Source organism: Pelecanus crispus, chromosome 1 (genome assembly GCF_030463565.1).
Source record: "Pelecanus crispus isolate bPelCri1 chromosome 1, bPelCri1.pri, whole genome shotgun sequence".
Classification (NCBI taxonomy): Eukaryota; Metazoa; Chordata; class Aves; order Pelecaniformes; family Pelecanidae; genus Pelecanus; species Pelecanus crispus.
The window spans coordinates 28864759-28882455 of NC_134643.1; the positions used below are offsets into that span (position 1 = coordinate 28864759).

The 17697-nt window shown below is 37.8% G+C and overlaps 1 protein-coding gene across 1 annotated transcript in view; it reads right to left on the reverse strand.

Moving 5' to 3' along the window:
- Positions 1-6535: 6535 nt before the first annotated feature.
- The window catches only part of CAPZA2 (capping actin protein of muscle Z-line subunit alpha 2), a 32801-nt gene continuing 21639 nt past the window's right edge, over positions 6536-17697 (reverse strand). The window contains exons 7-10 of the mRNA XM_075705748.1: positions 14890-14968; positions 11152-11223; positions 8446-8508; positions 6536-7522 (exon numbers count right to left, since the gene is read on the reverse strand). Coding sequence (XP_075561863.1) covers positions 7382-7522; positions 8446-8508; positions 11152-11223; positions 14890-14968 — 355 coding nt within the window. The 3' untranslated portion in view covers positions 6536-7381. The remainder of the gene's footprint in view (positions 7523-8445; positions 8509-11151; positions 11224-14889; positions 14969-17697) is intronic.

The window sequence follows — 17697 nt, forward strand, 5'->3', positions numbered from 1 at the left end:
AGGCACACACACCTAGCAGTGGTTGATTGGGTTTTTTTCCCTCGTTAATTTAGCATGGGCTTTAAACCTGTAACAGAAATCTTCTAACTGCTGATGAAGATGATGCTAGAGAATATTACAGCCTTCAAGGCCAGTTTCTAGCAAAAAGAAATCCAAGTACTACGTTAATATCGTGATAGCCTGCCATATCACGAGGACCAAAATGAACAATACGCAGAGAAAAACAAGCTTCTCAAAAAGAACAGAAACCAAAAAGCAGGATGTAGGGAAATGACTTAAAGTATCGGATTTAATGTAGAAATTAGAGTTGCAGAATTCAGTCTTTAGCCGACAGGCTACCCAGTCTGGAGATGCTCTTCAAATACATAAAATGTGTTGCAAACAAAATGTGAACAAGCCGTTCTGAATGCCCACAGCTAAGATAAAAAGAGGTTTAGATCCAGCAAGGAAGATTTAACTTTTCCTAATATCCACCTTAACACTAGTAATACCAAAGCCCTACAAGAACTTGGAGAGGAAGGATAATCTTGTCATTAGCAACTTCTTTCAGAGCAGACAAGTCTCTGTCCTGCCACGTACAGTTGAGATGCAGCTGATCCTGCCACACCGTGGAATGAAAAACAAGATGAGCTTTTACTTTCCATTCAAGGATTTCAAGATTTCTAACACCATTATTATTCAGAAATCTTCCAACTGAATACCTGAATTTTGGAGTCCTTAACCACAACTGGTTTTTGGCCAATCATGTTTTGCTACCTCTTGTTCCTATTTTTACAATGAAGTGAAAGACTTGCAAAGCTTACCAGCTGTAGAGTATCTGAAAGCTGGTTTAACAATGCAGCATCACATGAAAGAAGGAAGCAAATTTTTCTTCCTGCTATTTAGTTTAAAACTGCTAACGGCTCTTGAAAGCTCAGATTTCTGTTCCAGTTACTTGTGCCGGTATGAGCCTCAAATGTCACAGCAAAGCTGAAAACGTATTAAAAAAAAAAAAATCTATCTTTTTAATCTTGATTTATTTTGCAATTAGCTTACTCCTTTTCCAAGCCTCCCTAATTTCCAAATTATGTGGAAGTTATTACTGCACAGTTAGACCAACAGACAAGAGAAACAGGTGCTCAGTCACTATACAAATAGCAGGTTATTCACAGAAGGGTCACAGAGGCATTTGGAGCAGCACCCTCAGGAGTTTTGCCTGGGTTAAGACAGACTGCGCTGGGCCCAGCAATACTCGAAGCATGCCGTTGCCACTGGCGAGGCACCGGTTGGGGAGCAGGACGCGGACCCAGACGGCGGGCAGCTGGGCTGCAGCTGCGCAGGGCACTGTGTACCGAAGGGCAGCTCAAGCAGGCGGAAGGAAAACATTTTAAATCCACTGCAGCCCAAGAGAATGAGGCAAGTATTTTTCCTGCACTCGAGAGCTGTGGCTGTGATTTTTCAGTTAGGTTCGTAAACGCTTTATTTGTAAGATAGGAGATAGCCTGGTTTTCTTTTAGGCAGTTGTAACAACATTTACTCCAGGGAGACCAAGTCCCTTCTTTACCTCATGGGACCAAAACGCTCTTCTCTACGTCTAAGGAAAGTAGCCTAGGTTCCAGATGTACCATGAGAGGTAACTTTTGCCTTAGCAGGCTGTTGCAACGTAACTGGCAATCCCTCTGAGGATGTTTTTACTTGCCAAGAAAAAGATTGTGAGCATGTTTTTCTGAACCCCTCCTCACAACGCTGCTTGTCTTGCATTCATAGTGTTGTGCCAAAGCTGTAGCTCAGCCTTCGACGTTATCATTCCTAAGTAATTTCTGAAATAATCTTGAAGGGTAACTCAAACTTTGAAATGCACACAGGGAAACTTCTTAAAGGAAATACTCTCAATTCTTTCATTGATGCCTACAGTAGCTGTACTCAGTATACACTTGACATTGAAAAATATTAAGCACAAGTCATTATTAGCATGTGGTGGTGGCCCCCCACACCAACCAACCAAATACTACTTTAGCAGGCACATTTATGTTGCCTTTAAACAGTAGATCTCGTTATACTAATGAAATACAGTCCTTGAGTAGTAGTGAAGTAATGCATATTTTGCTACACTGAAGGAGGAAGGGAGGATGAGGATGGCTAAGCGGCTAGTTGCTGACCTTCAAAGATAAGGGGACGGTAAAACAAAAGGGCATGCACAAAACAGGAGAAACTGGGTAAGAGGTAATTTGGACAGGGGGAGATCATGACCACCAACCCGATTAAGGACTGAAGCAAGTACACCCCCCCACTCCTCCTGAGCAAGCACAGTGAATTAAAAAGACACTATAGCTTTAAAGACTATGAGAGTAAACTGTTAACCAGTGAAGATGAGCACACGAAGACAGGTTAATGATTATGTATTAGAAAGGTGTGGAAATTGTATATTCAGTGTATAAATAAGGGAACAGAATCCGACCTTGGTGTGCTTGATTTGTGGAATTCTTCCACCTTGCACCCTGCGCAGAATAAACCAACATCTCCTTTCAAAACCATTTTTGGTTTCGGGAGCTTTATTTCCAGGTAAGATTTACAAGCCTGTAAGCGATCTGAAGTTATTTCAAACTACAACTACTCAGGCATAAGTCCCTACATGGTCCTCTTAAGAAAAAAAAAGAACAGATTTGCCCCTGCACGACTTTATTGATTTGCAAGGAAAAGATGCACAGAAAAGTCTAAACATGTTGGCAGAATATATCCTTTAAGGCAATGATTACCACTCTTAATCCTCTCGTGTGATGAGCACATGGATAATATCATGCTGAGCAATACCTGTTACAGGTAAGCAAATCACAGTAGCAGAGAAAAATATTGCTAATAAAAAACCTACCACGTATTAAGCATTCATTTTCACAGAAATAATAAAGTACATATTCACAGTTCCTCTCCTTTAGCTGGGGGTGGGGTGGGAGATGACTTCTTTGTTTAAATCTGATGCAAATTTTTCCCTTTCAACAACAACAACAAAAAGAATTCAGAGTTGACAGTCACACAAAAATTGACACTTCTTCAAGCTTGTAAACAAAGTTTAATCTAAACCTAGTTTACAGTTGCATCAGAGGAAGAACAGTTTCAGTCTTTCCAGTAAACGAATGCAACAGAAGCTATGTCTGTCTCAGCAAATAGTTCAGTACGATAGGAGTGAATCCATAGAATCAAACAGTTGATGTTCAACCTCTACACCTACAGTATATAGTGTCTGGAAATTTGAAGGCCAGGTTTAGTCTGATCCTCCAGACATCCTCAACGCATAGGTAGTTTCAAGCTACCTGAAGGAAACCACTGCTATGGGCTCATGTCACCATTAGAAGCTGGAGGGCATTTGGCGCACCCCCAGAGCCCAGTTCAGGTTCCTCCAAAAGGAAGTGAGCTCAAGAGCACCAAAACTGCTTTGTCAGCCAAACCAGTACGTGGCAAGTGGGGTGAGAGAAGCAGAGAGTGTCGATCTGCTGGAGGGTAGGATGGCCCTGCAGAGGGACCTGGACAGGCTGGACTGATGGGCCGAGGCCAACTGGATGAGGATCAACAAGGCCAAGTGCCAGGTCCTGCACTTCAGTCACAACAACCCCATGCAGCGCTACAGGCTTGGGGGAGAGTGGCTGGAAAGCTGCCCGGCCGAAAAGGACCTGGGGGTGTTGGTAGACAGCCAGCTGAACATGAGCCAGCAGTGTGCCCAGGTGGCCAAGAAGGCCAACAGCATCCTGGCTTGTATCAGGAATAGTGTGGCCAGCAGGAGCAGGGAGGTGATTGTGCCCCTGTACTCGGCGCTGGTGAGGCCGCACCTGGAATACTGTGTCCAGTTTTGGGCCCCTCAGTACAAGAAGGACATTGAGGTGCTGGAGCGTGTCCAGAGAAGGGCAACGAAGCTGGTGAAGGGTCTGGAGCACAGGCCTTATGAGGAGCGGCTGACGGAACTGGGGTTGTTTAGCCTGGAGAAGAGGAGGCCGAGGGGAGACCTTATCGCTCTCTGCAACTCCCTGAAAGGAGGCTGTAGTGAGGTGGGTGTTGGTCTCTTCTCCCATGTAGTTAGCAATAGGACAAGAGGAAATGGGCTCAAGCTGTGCCAGGGGAGGTTTAAATTAGATATTAGGAAAAATTTCTTTACAGAAAGGGTGGTCAAGCATTGGAACAGGCTGCCCAGAGAAGTGGTGGAGTCCCCATCCCTGGAAGTGTTCAAAAAACAGGTAGATGTGGCACTTTGGGACATAGTTTAGTCTAGTCTACTCTTAATTGATTCAGTGTGGACTTGGTAATGTTAGGTTAATGGTTGGACTGGATGATCTTAAAGGTCTTTTCCAACCTAAACGATTCTATGATTCTATGATTTACTCCCAAACTGCACAAATTAGATCACTGCCGTAGATGCGGCCAGAGTCATCCCCCAAAGAGAACACAGCTATTGGGATGTCCAGTCTCATACAACAGTTTTAACCCTGGGCTGAATGACCATTTCCTAATGAACTGTGTTGCAGTGTTCCCAACTGAACCAGCCAGCAGAATTGCTTTCAGCATGTAAAGCACAAGAAGCATTAGGGATGTAACCAAAATTACAATGATTTTGAAGTTTCATTCTACCTGCAGTATGAATTCAGACAGACATACAAAAAAGGGGCTACTCACAAGAAACTGAAAGTAGAATTGTCACTCCTGTTGCAGATGTTCAGAAAGAACAATTGCTTACTTGCATAAGTTAAAAATTCCTTTATACAAAGGAGCACTGAGATGCATAAAATGTAACACACTTCATAAATGCAAGGATTTTACAAGTCCATGTTACAAGCCATAATGCCTAGTACATCAACATTCCACAATACAAAGCTTGTCTTTATATTTTAAAAATAGAATATAAACAAATAGTAATTCACATTAAGACAATTGCCACAGCAAAATTTCTCTGAGAAGTGCTTTACCTACACAAAATACCCTAAAGCCTACAAAGCAAGCTCTAAAGTTCTCCAATTTAAAAAGATTAGGGGTAGAAACAAAAGAGGGCAAGTGACATCCAAAATTTTGAGAGAAATCAAGAAATATGAATGTGCCACATGTCTCAGCTGATACTCAGGTCAGCTTCATCTGGGGAGTCATTACCCCTAAATATGATACAGCTTATGATTTCGAAAAAGTAACAGAATAGTTGATTTACTTATAAATTGCTTTATTGAAGCTATAACTTAATAAATTTGATGTTCAAGGTGTAAAATTCACTCACAGACTAAAAATTAACACAACAGGAAAAAATATAAGTAATACAAATCTACTTATGTCACCCTACTGGTAAAATTGAACCTGTAGGATGCTATTCTTTGAAGGTGAGGAATTAAGACTATCACAGGACTGAATACACAGAGAAGGAAACACAGTAATGGAGTACTTCACAGTCAAACACCTCTTTATTAGGAATATATTTAAAACTAGCTTTTTATTTCAGGTAAGAAAAATAGCATTCTGACTTTTAGCCAGTGCTGATTCCGGTCACACGCAATATTCTATAAGCTAGAAAAGTCATTTGCACCGTTGTTGCCCATTAACAGTTCTTCTAACCGTCCATTCACAGTCTTTTTTTTGCTTGTTCTTAAATAAGTTGAAGAAATTCTTCAAACAAGGTTTGTATTTAGCTCAGTGAAGACTGACAGACTGACTTGACAGCGACTCAGCATCTGTTATGAGCTCACATACAGCTTTTATAAGCCTTCTTTTAAAGAACAACATGGTTCAATAGCTGATCTATGAAGACAATTAAGAGGGCAACTCTCCAGGAAGACTGTGGTAGAACTTACAGTAGAAGAGTTTAGTACTGTAAAGTAGCAGCAATTTCAAGACCTTCAGTTAATTCTATACCCCTTTATAAGAAAACACTGAACAACAGAATGCAGGGGTATTGCTATTACAATTCCAACAGTAAACTACTTTGTATGTACATTTTTATACTCAGTACAACTCTAGACTCTTCCTCTTGCTATGCTGTAACTTAACAGTTTAAGGTAATTAATTGGATCATGCTGTAAACAAAGACATAAAACCCTTGTGTAAGTTTTACTTGTTTAGAAGTATGCATAAATACCTGCCTTCTAAAAAAAAAAAAGCTGTTTAGTTTTCCATCATGAGCGTATAATCAGGTAGCATGTTTTAAAACAGGTTTTCATCCAATTAAAAATGAAAACTACGCATTTCATTACAAATGCTGTATAACACTTCTGTGAAGTCTGTGTTTTTAGATACCTGATGTCCATTTTCAATACGAGATATACCACACAGGGAAAGTATTCTCCAGACAAATGTGTTATTTTTGGTCTTGTCATTTCTTCCATCCTCTGTAGCCAATATGAAGCTAAAGATACCTGTTTTAAGTAGACTTCCATATGTAGATGTTTCTTAAATGCAGACGATGATAGTACAACAATCTCCAAATACACTGGGAACAGCCAATAGGCCACAAGTTTGTGGCTCTTTTAAGCAATATTTTAAAAATATATAGAAACACCAAAAATAGGCTATATCAGGAAGCAATCTGATACTCAAATAAATAGAAAATTTGCATTTTAATGTCACATTGAACTTTAGTACATTTCAATCCAAGAAAAAAATAAACTGACAGACATAGTAATGAGTACAGGATTATATATTACAATATGCCTTGTTATAATACATTTGTGGCTTTGCGATAAAAATACCTCAAGGGCAGATGGAGTTTCAGCTCATTTAAGTAACTGTCAGGAACAAAGCATTAAATGCATTTTTGAAATATGTACTTTTATTTAATTTCAAAATTTTAAAACAGCATTAGACCTTGGCCTTTTCTTTAAAAAAAGAAAAAAAAAACAGTTACTTTGGAGCTAGCTAAGTAACTATTCTGAAAGGTTTAAACGATATAGAAAATGCTTTTCCCAATTTTACATACAATGAAAGGATAGATGATTTCAAAAACAGCACCTACGGCTAACTCCATGTTGGCCTTGATCTAGAAATGCACATTACTGATCTCAACAAGGAATCCAGCAAATTTTGGAAGTTGTCCATTTCACATGAAAGCAAGAGAAAGGGTTATCATATGCAAAAATATTTTTCAAACTGTTCTTAACGTGTAATTGAAACTAAAGGCATGGTCTCTTTATAAAAAAATAAAGGTACAACAGAAACTCTACAGGAAGATATTCAGCTATATTGAGGTTGCAACCCTCTGAAAAGAAAGAAAAAGGAAAAAAGTCAAATAGCTAAGCTTTGTGCTCTAACCAAGCTACTTACAGTGATTTTCACTGGCAAAAGCCCATGCTGACTGGGTGACTTGACAGTTCCAAATACTTTTTGTAATAATTTTTATTTGTATACAAGGACACTAAAATGATCCAGTCATGCAACGTTCACTTTAAGCATTCTGCATCTCTTTTCCAATCTTGTAGCTAAGAATCTTGTTCCAGTCAATCTTGGTGCGGGTAACTGGCAATTGTCGACGTAAGGCCTTGAAAGTAGTGTCCGACATAGTCTGATAATTCTCACTGATAGCAGTCTGTTAAACGCAAAGTCATACGAAAGAAAGACACATGAAGAACAGAACGAGGATGTTATATAGAAAGTTAAATGATTGAGTAGTCTGTTACCTCTTAAACAGGCTTAATAAAAATATGCTAAATTAAAATAGTATTTTATGAAGGAAAGCTCTTCGATCGAGACTGAAACTACATGAAGAAAATTAGCAAGACAGATGCAATAAACCTGGCTGTAGCCCAGGTCTTTCAGCAAACCACAGTGTGGTTAATCAACAGCATGAATGAAGTGCTGAGCAGAGTTAGCTCATACGTCATTAATTTCAGACACCAAAGCCTTTCACTGTTTTTCCTGTGAGGATGGTAGAGTCAGTCCACAACACTGTATGAACTTGATTATAATGCATATGATACATACTTAGTAAATTTTTATTAAAGAGCATTTTTTTAAAACTGACAGAACATGGTGTCTGAAACTTACCTTCTGTTCAAGACTTAAATGAACATGAATCCACTTCTACAGAGGATATCTAGAACAGTTATACTTTTCTAACTTTAAAATGACTAATTGAAATGCATAATGCTTATAGTCATATTTAGCAAAGCTGTCTAACAGAGTAGCCTCTGAACAGAATCTGTACAAAAACTCCACTTAAGGAATGCACTAATACCAAAAGAGATCAGAATTGCTAATATTTGATCATGCTAGGGACTTCTCTGCTCTCAAAAAAATTACTTGTAATGTAACGTTAAGTAGGTGAGTGCAATCACCAGAAGGTATGGAAAGGGAGGATACTGTTAATAGCAGCATAAAATCTCTTTATACTTGTATGGAACTTCATCATCTTACTATCAAAAGCTTGCTAATTATAGAATACTAGCTTTGATTAAGAATATGGTAATGTTATACATGTGAGTAAGGATATAGTGTTGGTTTCCAGCATACCTGATATTCATTTTCTGCAGCCTCTACAATTTTTATAAATTCCTTCGCTGTCTGGGCTTCATTCTAGAAAAAGAGCATTTGAATTAGGTCTGATGTGCAGCATGATTCTACGATCAGTGGTATTATGATTTTTCCTATAGTTATGAGAGACGTCAGCTGGACTCCATGAGAACATGTCACCATTTAGTGACTAAACCAAAACTGAACAAAACATTCATCCAAAAGGCATATGCCACATTATTATTATATTTATATTATGATTATATTAAAAAAATAAAAACAGTCCAACTGCAACAAGCATAAAGATTATCATGGAGCTCATTAAGATATTTTGATTTAAAATTCTATGGTATGATAAAAAGACATGGAACAGAACAGCATTTGGAAATATGACTGCACACACACTAGTCTCCAAAAACATGCAAAGTATGGATATTGACATCATCAATGTTAAATTTCCAGTACAAATTCAGGAAAACTTAAAGAACACCAGCTAACCCAGAAATATGCAGAATACAACCAAAAAACTAAAACAATTTTTTTCACCTCTGAACATTCTGAATCTGGAGACTAAGCTGAGGCAAACACTTGACTTTATATACCTGATCTTCTAAAAACATCCCCAAGTACATCTTGCAAAAATGAGGGTGCAACACGCCACAATGTCCAAATTCCATCATGACTGATAAACAGTTTCTTGGCTTTGGGCCTCATCCTTAAGTATGCAAGTGTGTGTTTGTTTCAAAAATAAAAAATGACCCGTCAGTCAGTCTGGAGACAAATTAACTGAAGTGCATGAAAGAAGTCTCAAAAGGAAGTGAGGGTTCATGAATTTCAAAACTTCCAACTTGGTGCTGGAGACATTCCTAAGGGTGCTTTTGCAGACACTGTTGAAAGATAAAAGTGTCCTTGCCCCACGTGATCCCTCGTTACTACAAAGGCAAAGACTGGGAGAAAGCTATGGCAGCTTCAACTACAACCGGTTCAAAGTTTCAGTGAAACTGCACCTAGCAGCTGTGAAAGTGCTCCTGGACACCGCAGAAAGAGATGAAGGAGGAGGCAGAGACCACGTAGAACAAATGAAAGGGTTTTGACTTTTCAGTGAACTGAGGCAATGATTTCAAAGGCTCTGCTAATGAAAGGAAGTATTGAGGGGTATGAGGTCTTATTTAGCTCAGAGAGAAATTAGGGCTAAGAACGTAACCTTCAGCAAAATTATTCATAGATCTAGCAACAAGAGAACTCTTTAGTCATTTATTTAGTTGTACCCACTGATGGTACAAAATTGTTTCTCTGCCAAACAACAAAACAGAGGAGTCGTTGGGGCTCCTTTTAATCTACCTACCATTCCTTCTATGTGAAATAAGAACCTGTGCAGCCTCTGCCCTCTATGAAGCTCAAAGCCAAGGCTAAAAATTGGTAACCAGCAACATACTTGCTTTTGTTCTAGCAGGAGGTAGAAAAGTTATCTAAAAGATGTTTTTCTACTCATTGGTCTTCTGACTGTTTACTGAATTGCAGAACAGGATTAAGTTTCTTCCCAATAGAAAGTGAAGCAAAAGCTACTGAAAGGAGAACTCCTTCCACATAATCTTCCCTGAAGCAACTCTTAGTTGAACGAAAGACTAAACAGATCCCTTCACTTAGGGGGTCAAGAGTAATTTTGTAACTGCAGCTTTAGAAGCATTATCAGTTGACACCACACTCCCCTATTCTTCATGGTGCTATTGCAACGGAAAAGCCAACAAGCCTTGCTTTATATTAACAAACAATGTTCTTTATTGATGAATTGAGCTTTTGAGCCAAACTGGTCACTACTAGTCATTATCATTAAAATACTTCTACTGTTCACTTTCACAATTTCCCTTTGCCAGTTTACCCGCACTGGCTTAAGTTTTATTAAAGAATGCTCCAACAGCAAATCTTACTGTTTATAAACACAATCTCCAGTAGGCAAGAAGAGCATTATTTCAAAAGTAGCAGTTGTTCATGTCGCAACATTACCAACTCTTAAAGGATACATCTGCTACTATTTCAACAATTTTTATTTCTACTGTCTGCTCCTCATTACTATAATGATCCATTTGGAAATAAGTTGAATAAAATTATGCTTTAAATATGAAGTGTGTTATGCTTCTCAAGCCGAAGCATCTCTGAAAGGGCTTTTTGTACAGAAAAGCAAGAGGCTGACAGCACCAGTTACAGACAGGGAAGAAATGAAGGGAGAACACCCACTACTGCTTCTCAACTGGTATAATTTGTTTACTATTTTTAGCATGCTGGTCTTCTCCCAGTGAGCAAAGGAGGCAATCTCCTAGAGACTACTTAAGTGGGTTATTATAATCAAACCTCCTTCATATTCAAAAATTAATTCTATAGGTCACTCTGCAGACCAAAGTTTAAATACAATGGAAGTGCAGAAAGACTGACAGCAAGCTAATTAAAGATTTACAATCAAAGTTAATTTAGCTTATATAAGCCACATGGAAGCATACATTAATTTTTTTTTTTTTAAAATAGTAACTACATGTTAGGTAAAAGTACTAAATCTTACATACAAAAATATTTATAAATTAGAACCTTAATTCCCATTCATGCAGAACAGCAAATTAGCCTCCAAACTTCCGAGGTTTTTTTAAGCTCGCTTCTCTTTTTAAATAAAAAGACACTTCAATATACACACTAAAGTCTTTAAAGTTCACTTACAGACACTGTTAGAGAATCTTGTATGTCTTTATGGCTCACCAGCTGAACATTACCATCTTCATAATAGTGAACCTACACAAAATTAAACACAGAACCTCATTAAATGTTACAGACCAACAACATAAAGGAAAATCACATGTATTGTAGTATTTATCATAATAACAAACCTATACAAATCAAAGAAAAACACACATAAAATGTTACAGAACAACAAAAACAAAGAGGAAAACCAAAATGTTGTAGAATTTAAATATTTTTGAGGGGGAACAGTTAAGAAGCTACTCTGGAAACATTTTTGTGCTGAGTGCCTTAAGTAGTATTTAATGCAAAGAAGTTTAGAATCATAGAACCACAGAATCATGTAGGTTGGAAAAGACCTTTAAGACCATCGAGTCCAACTGTAAACCTAACACTGTCAAGTCCACCACTAAACCAAAGTTTTGATTAACGTCATGAAGACTACATACTATTTACCTGACCTTATTAGAAACTCTTGAAATGGTGAAGATATATTTAAAATGAGAATAGTTTTGGCAAGGCTTCAGGACACTGAAGTTGGTTTTTTGCTTCACCCAAACTGTTTTCTAGAGACAGTGCAACATTAAGCTTCCCTTTCTAGATCTGTCTGGTTTCAATATTTTCCTCTATTAGATATAGCTCATAACAAGAGCTGGTATTTATCAGACAAAGGAGCTCTTTGGGAAAAAGCCTGCTAAGGTTAGATAGCAAAGCAGAATGAAATCTATTTATTCTTGAAATGTCATACCTACAGAACAGCTTCCTTGATTATTTTGCAGGAGAAGGAGACCAGTAAAACTCTACCCAAGTTAACTTTAGTACATTTAAATTCAATTGGGAAGGATCTGAAAACACTTGGTTTCTAATGCAACTGTTGGAAAACTTAAAAAACAGGATGCATAAAGTTACATGTAATCATTTGCAATAACTGATACAGAAGAGTTACGCAGCTCATTGACATTTAAACACATATCTTTAAAGATTTTTTACAATTTCGGTAAAGTCAACATAGTCAATGTAGCTGATGTATGAGGAATTGAAGAATATGTGTCTCACCCTATTAGGCAAGATAACATTTTAGTTTGGAGATTAAGGCACAATACTATAATTTCATATACATTATGATCACAATGTGTGCAAGAGACCCTCAATTTTATAAGCAATAGAGAAAACACAACACAGTAAGACAGCTATAATACCTAAGCAAAAGAAAGGTTTCCTATATAAGAAAAACATTATTTCCTATGATTAATCTTACATTCTTGTTTTGCCTATTGTCAAATACTTGTTTTTAAATAAAAGATATCATCCTAACCATAAGACAAGCTTCTTTTCAAATCAAACATTACTGGGTGAAACTTCCGCCAGCCTTTTTCAATCCAGTTCCTAAAAGATGAGAAGTGCTTACTCAGTGCAAAATTCTGAGACCTCCCAATGAAACAGCAGAACCCAGCTAAGTACAAGTCTCTCCCCTGCTCTGTCACAATCACTGCAGAGGGCCCAAACTTCCCCTGTGCTCTGAGGCCAACTTCAGCATGAACATCTTATCTGCCTCACTGATTCACATTCTTGGCAAACACTCAGGCCTAAAAATTTAACAGCGATGAAGAGTCAGATCTAATTCTAGGATATGTTATATCTTATACAAAAATATGAGAAGTAACTGTTCTGTACTATACCTCACTGCTGACATCCTTCTAGAATGCTAGGTCTGGGTTCAGAAGACTACAAGAAGGATGATGTTTATGAACAGAATCTCTTGGAAGGGTTAACTAAGGAGGGATGAGAATAACAAATTATCTAAGAGATAAAATTAGTAACCAGTACACTTATCAGTTGTTTTCCATGAACAGTTGGAGCACGTCAAGACACCACAGGGACTCTAGCTTTAGTAAAAGACTGCTGTTGCAGTTTTCCCCTTATATATAATTGAAAGAAAATTAAACAATGCAAGAGATTGAGACAGATGAGAATCTCCTGTATTAGAATTTATTAATAGATTTTTTTAAAAAAGGAAGAAATTGTGCAAATGACCTTAAAAATACTGAAGACACATGAAGACAGCAGGTGATGCTGGAATTTTCCCCAACATATTCATAAAAGGTGTTATCAGAAACAAGGCAATGGCCATATTGCTGTCATAAAGGTTCTGCAAATACCACTGAAATTTCAGTACTCTGAAATCTCGCTAATGTTGTACGAGTTCACATTCTAGAAAATTATTTTACTCCTTAAAAAAACCATTAAAGCACTTCGTTTGGAGAGGCAAAGAGGGAGCACTCCCACATACATGGAAGAATTTGTACACAATTTCTAAAAATTTGAAATTAAGTTCAAAATTCCTTAGTGAAACAAGTAGATTCTATACAATCAAAAGAAGTAAAACTTTTCATCACTCCCCAAAACACAGACTTTAATGAATGTAAATAACATCTTGATTAATTATATGAAATAGTAATAAAAGACAAAATCAGCTGGTGCCCAAATTGAGATGCCGATTAAAACCTGACTAAATTCCCTACTCAGGCTATTTTCTAAGGTACTGGGCTAACCTTTCCCAGAATTAGGTAGACACATGCCTGCTTGTTCTGGAAAATCTCTTAAAAGACATTTAACCAGAAGTGCATGCTGTGGACAAAATGCCTGTTTTGCTGCAAGCTGGATTTAAGTGACAGTTTACTTAGATTCTCCCAAAGCCTTGAGAAGCCTAGAAGTTACTTAGGGCACTTACCATGACCATCTTGATCCGACAACATAATAATGACTGTCCACATTTTGACTATCGTTCCAGTTGTTACAGAATTTGCCCCAGAATGGGAAAACAGGCTCAGGCCCCCTACTTGGGTGGATCTGAACGCAGCTACCACATCCTAAAAATAATATCCTAACCTCAGGCTATGGCTAGAAAAACATTCCATTGCATCTTCCTTCTGAAGTCAAGTCACTGAGCAGTAAGGAAGTGCAAAACTCATGAGGGCACAAAAAGAGCAGGAAAAGGGAACTTGACTCCATGTCTTGTAAAAAAATAACAAAGGACTACTACACTGAATCATAGAATACCAGACTGCACTAAGATTCTAGCCCCTGATCCCAGAATTATTTTAGTAAACTCCTGCAAAATATGTGTACACATTCCAGGGAACCAATTCAGGAAGTCAAGTTCCCCTGCCTATCATGTGACAGTCCAACTTCCTTTGGTCTCAAGATTTCTGCATTTGTGCTTGGACAGTATCTCCTTTCTGAATGCCCTGAAGCCAATAGGAAGGGCAAATTCTGAATGAAGGAGACCAAGATTAAAAAATTTCAGATGGTGGAATGACTAAAACCAAAGGTTTCCTCCTTTCTGAACAATAGGATGGGTAACATGAAAAACCCTGCTGCTATCAGTTAAAAAGAAAAAAGTTCCACTTCAGAAAGGGCCTACCCTCAGGAAAGGCTTGTGCCACTGAATTCAAGAAACAGGAAACCAAAGAGGTATATGCCTAGCAGAGGTGAATACACCTTCTGAAGTCTTCTGAATCATTACATGAAACACATATTTTGTGTTTGTAAGGATTAGGTAAGTATGCAATTAAGCCGCTAACACTTAACTGAATAGGCATCTCTGCTTTCCTTATTGGGTCCCCAAATTCTCTTAGAACACTTAATACACTGGCCTGAGTCTCCCTTGATAATAATTGGAGACTTTACTGATCAGGACACAGTTTGAGATAAGCATACCTGAATTTTCAAGATGCCAGCCACTTGAGTGGTTGAAGGGGTGATTGTAAACTTCCATTCTGACCTCCAACGGCCATTCCTTTAAAAAAAATAAAATAGAAATCAGATGTCACCCCACTGGTTAAGCAAAAAAAACCCAGCATACAACTGACAGTGAAAGGAAAACAGATAATGAAATATGCTGTGCAACTACACATGCACAAAATCTTTCCCCAAAGATTCAGCCCCGTAATCAGTTCAGGAAGAGAACAGTTTCCCAAAAATATTTTACCCTCAGTTTTGGATGTGGACCAAGGAGATTTATTAGTAAGGACCTTTTAACAATAGGACTTAGCTTCTGAAAATACCTAAAGCCTCCAATGGTCTTTCCCTCCTTTACTATTAATTAGGCACATACAGTCAATATTTTGTTTCCAGGACCTGGATGGCTTGTTGGATCAGCCAAATCACACTTCACATAAGGCTATGAAAAGCCTGAATGGAAGGAATGTTAAGGTAGCAAGACCTTCCACTGTGATGAACTGTAACTAGGCCTTTCATCTCTTCTAGCATTTCTGTTCCAGGACAACTGTTTCCTTCCAGTTTCCTTCCACAAATTCAATATCCTTGCCAAATTGCTTAAAGGGAGTTTCAAACATCTGGAAAACTGTATGGGGAGATTGTAGTTTCACCTGATTTATTTCCTGTAGACTAGACATTTTCTTATTTAGTTATGAGGTTAGTGGATTAGAAGGTTAGTACACTAGAGCTATCTTAAGAATGCTCTGCGCCTGTCTCTTGATTCCTCCTTTGTTTGCACTTGAAGGAAAGAAAGTTGATCCTATGAGTTCAAATCCTACTGTTAGGTGTAGATTCCAGTGAATTCAACAAGGGGAGAGAAAGAGATAGTCTTTAAGATTAACAGCTACTAATGAATATATGACGACACATCTTAGATTCAACAACGTTAACTCAATTATAAAGCCATTGGTTATTATTTCAGACAATATCCAAATTATAGATCATCACTGAAAATTCAGACTAAGGCAATTCAGAAGCTTATTGGCATCTCTAAGAAAACTGAAAGGGTCACCCAGCTCAGTGACACTAATATTACTGGTGGCCTTAAGACCAACCCATTAGTTATAAGAAAGCTCACGTGCTGAACTACATTTTAGGTACAGTATTAGTTTTTAGATGCATGGGATTCAATGATTAGCTAACAGATTTGTTTGCTTCTTAGTCCTTGAAGTTAAGATGTGGTCCTTGAAGTTAAGATGACCACAATGTTTCCATTCTGGGATATCTTTTTTGTCCTTAAGATGCTATTCCAAGAAAAGAGTTCAAGTTCAGAAGGATCCTTCTGTAGGAAATGCTCTAAGTTAAAAACAACGTGTCATTACTTTATTTACCTCTGCTGACTTAAGATGTTTTGTAAGAGATTAACAGTCCTTCCTTTTCTTTCACATTCTTTAATAAACCATCTATCCTACTATGTTGATAGTATTTCAGAAATTCACAGAACGGTTTTTCTTTGGCATGTATTGGTTTTCTATCATCCAGTGAACTTGCTTTCATGATAGGCTGCCAGCCTTCCAAATGCCTAAAAAGCTGGGAAACCTTGAGAATAAATACTGGCTGTGGCTTGGGCTGGATATCCAGACATACAGCTGGATAACTGAGGAGCCTGGTTAACTTTGAATCTATTCCTCCATCCCCAAATCAATATGCACTTATTAAAACTTGCTAAGAATGAGAATTAGTCTGACTATCCCCCTGTAAAACTCTTAGAAACATGGTCAATATTTACCCACAGATGTCTGACCATAACTTTATTAAAGAAAACTTTCACATATTCTCCATCTATAAAAGGTTGTTGCATATCTGTTCCTCCTCTTTAATATAAAACTGTAATATTAAATAACTATTTGGAATACTAAAATTCATTCATACCTCCAAACTAAGAAGAAAATCAGTATTATTTCAGGTTACTTTTAATATTGATATAAAACACACAGACTTAACTAGTCAAGTTTAAGTCAGCAGGAGAAACTATTTATTAACTGTGCAAATTCAATTAAAATCTACAGAACAGTATACTGGGCAAATCTTTTAACTGATACAGACACATGCTGAAATTACTATGCATATGTAATATTCACCTTCAACATCAGAAAACAAGAATTTCTACACTTCCATTCATTACCTGTGGGATTACTAAATATAATTTCAAGCAGATGCAAAATAGCAAACAAAATAATAATGAAATACATTTCTTCAGACAACTGCATACATTAGCTATATTTAGGAGATACTTCCTTAACCCAAATCTAATACTGCAATATTTATCTCAACTCTAGGCAGTTTCCGGCAAGGAGCTATCCAAAGTTCACTCCAGACTGTGGAAAACATCTTTCCACCAAAGGCAGGAGGGGCAGGAGGGGAGAATCAAGCTGCAGTTTGTAAGAGTTCATTTCATCTAAGATCACCTTTATCTACCTCACTGAAAAATTAATGACTCAAGTCCTACAGTAAATTAATCTTTGGTCACCTTCTTCCTCTGAGACATGCAAACTAGAAGGAGCTGTTTTTATTGTGTCAGTCAAAGGAAGCAACACAAGCAGAAGCAACTGCATTCGGGAACACAGGCATGAGTATTGGTGCCGGTGTGATAAGCTGGAAGAGTCATAAGGAATTTTACAAAGGTCCCAAAGTTCTGCAACAGAGATGCAGATGTGCAGTCTGCCATTTTACTTACCACAAAGGAAGAAATTTCTACAGAGTTCTGGCAGAAAAACTTGGGGTGGAGGGATTAAAAAAGTCACGTGC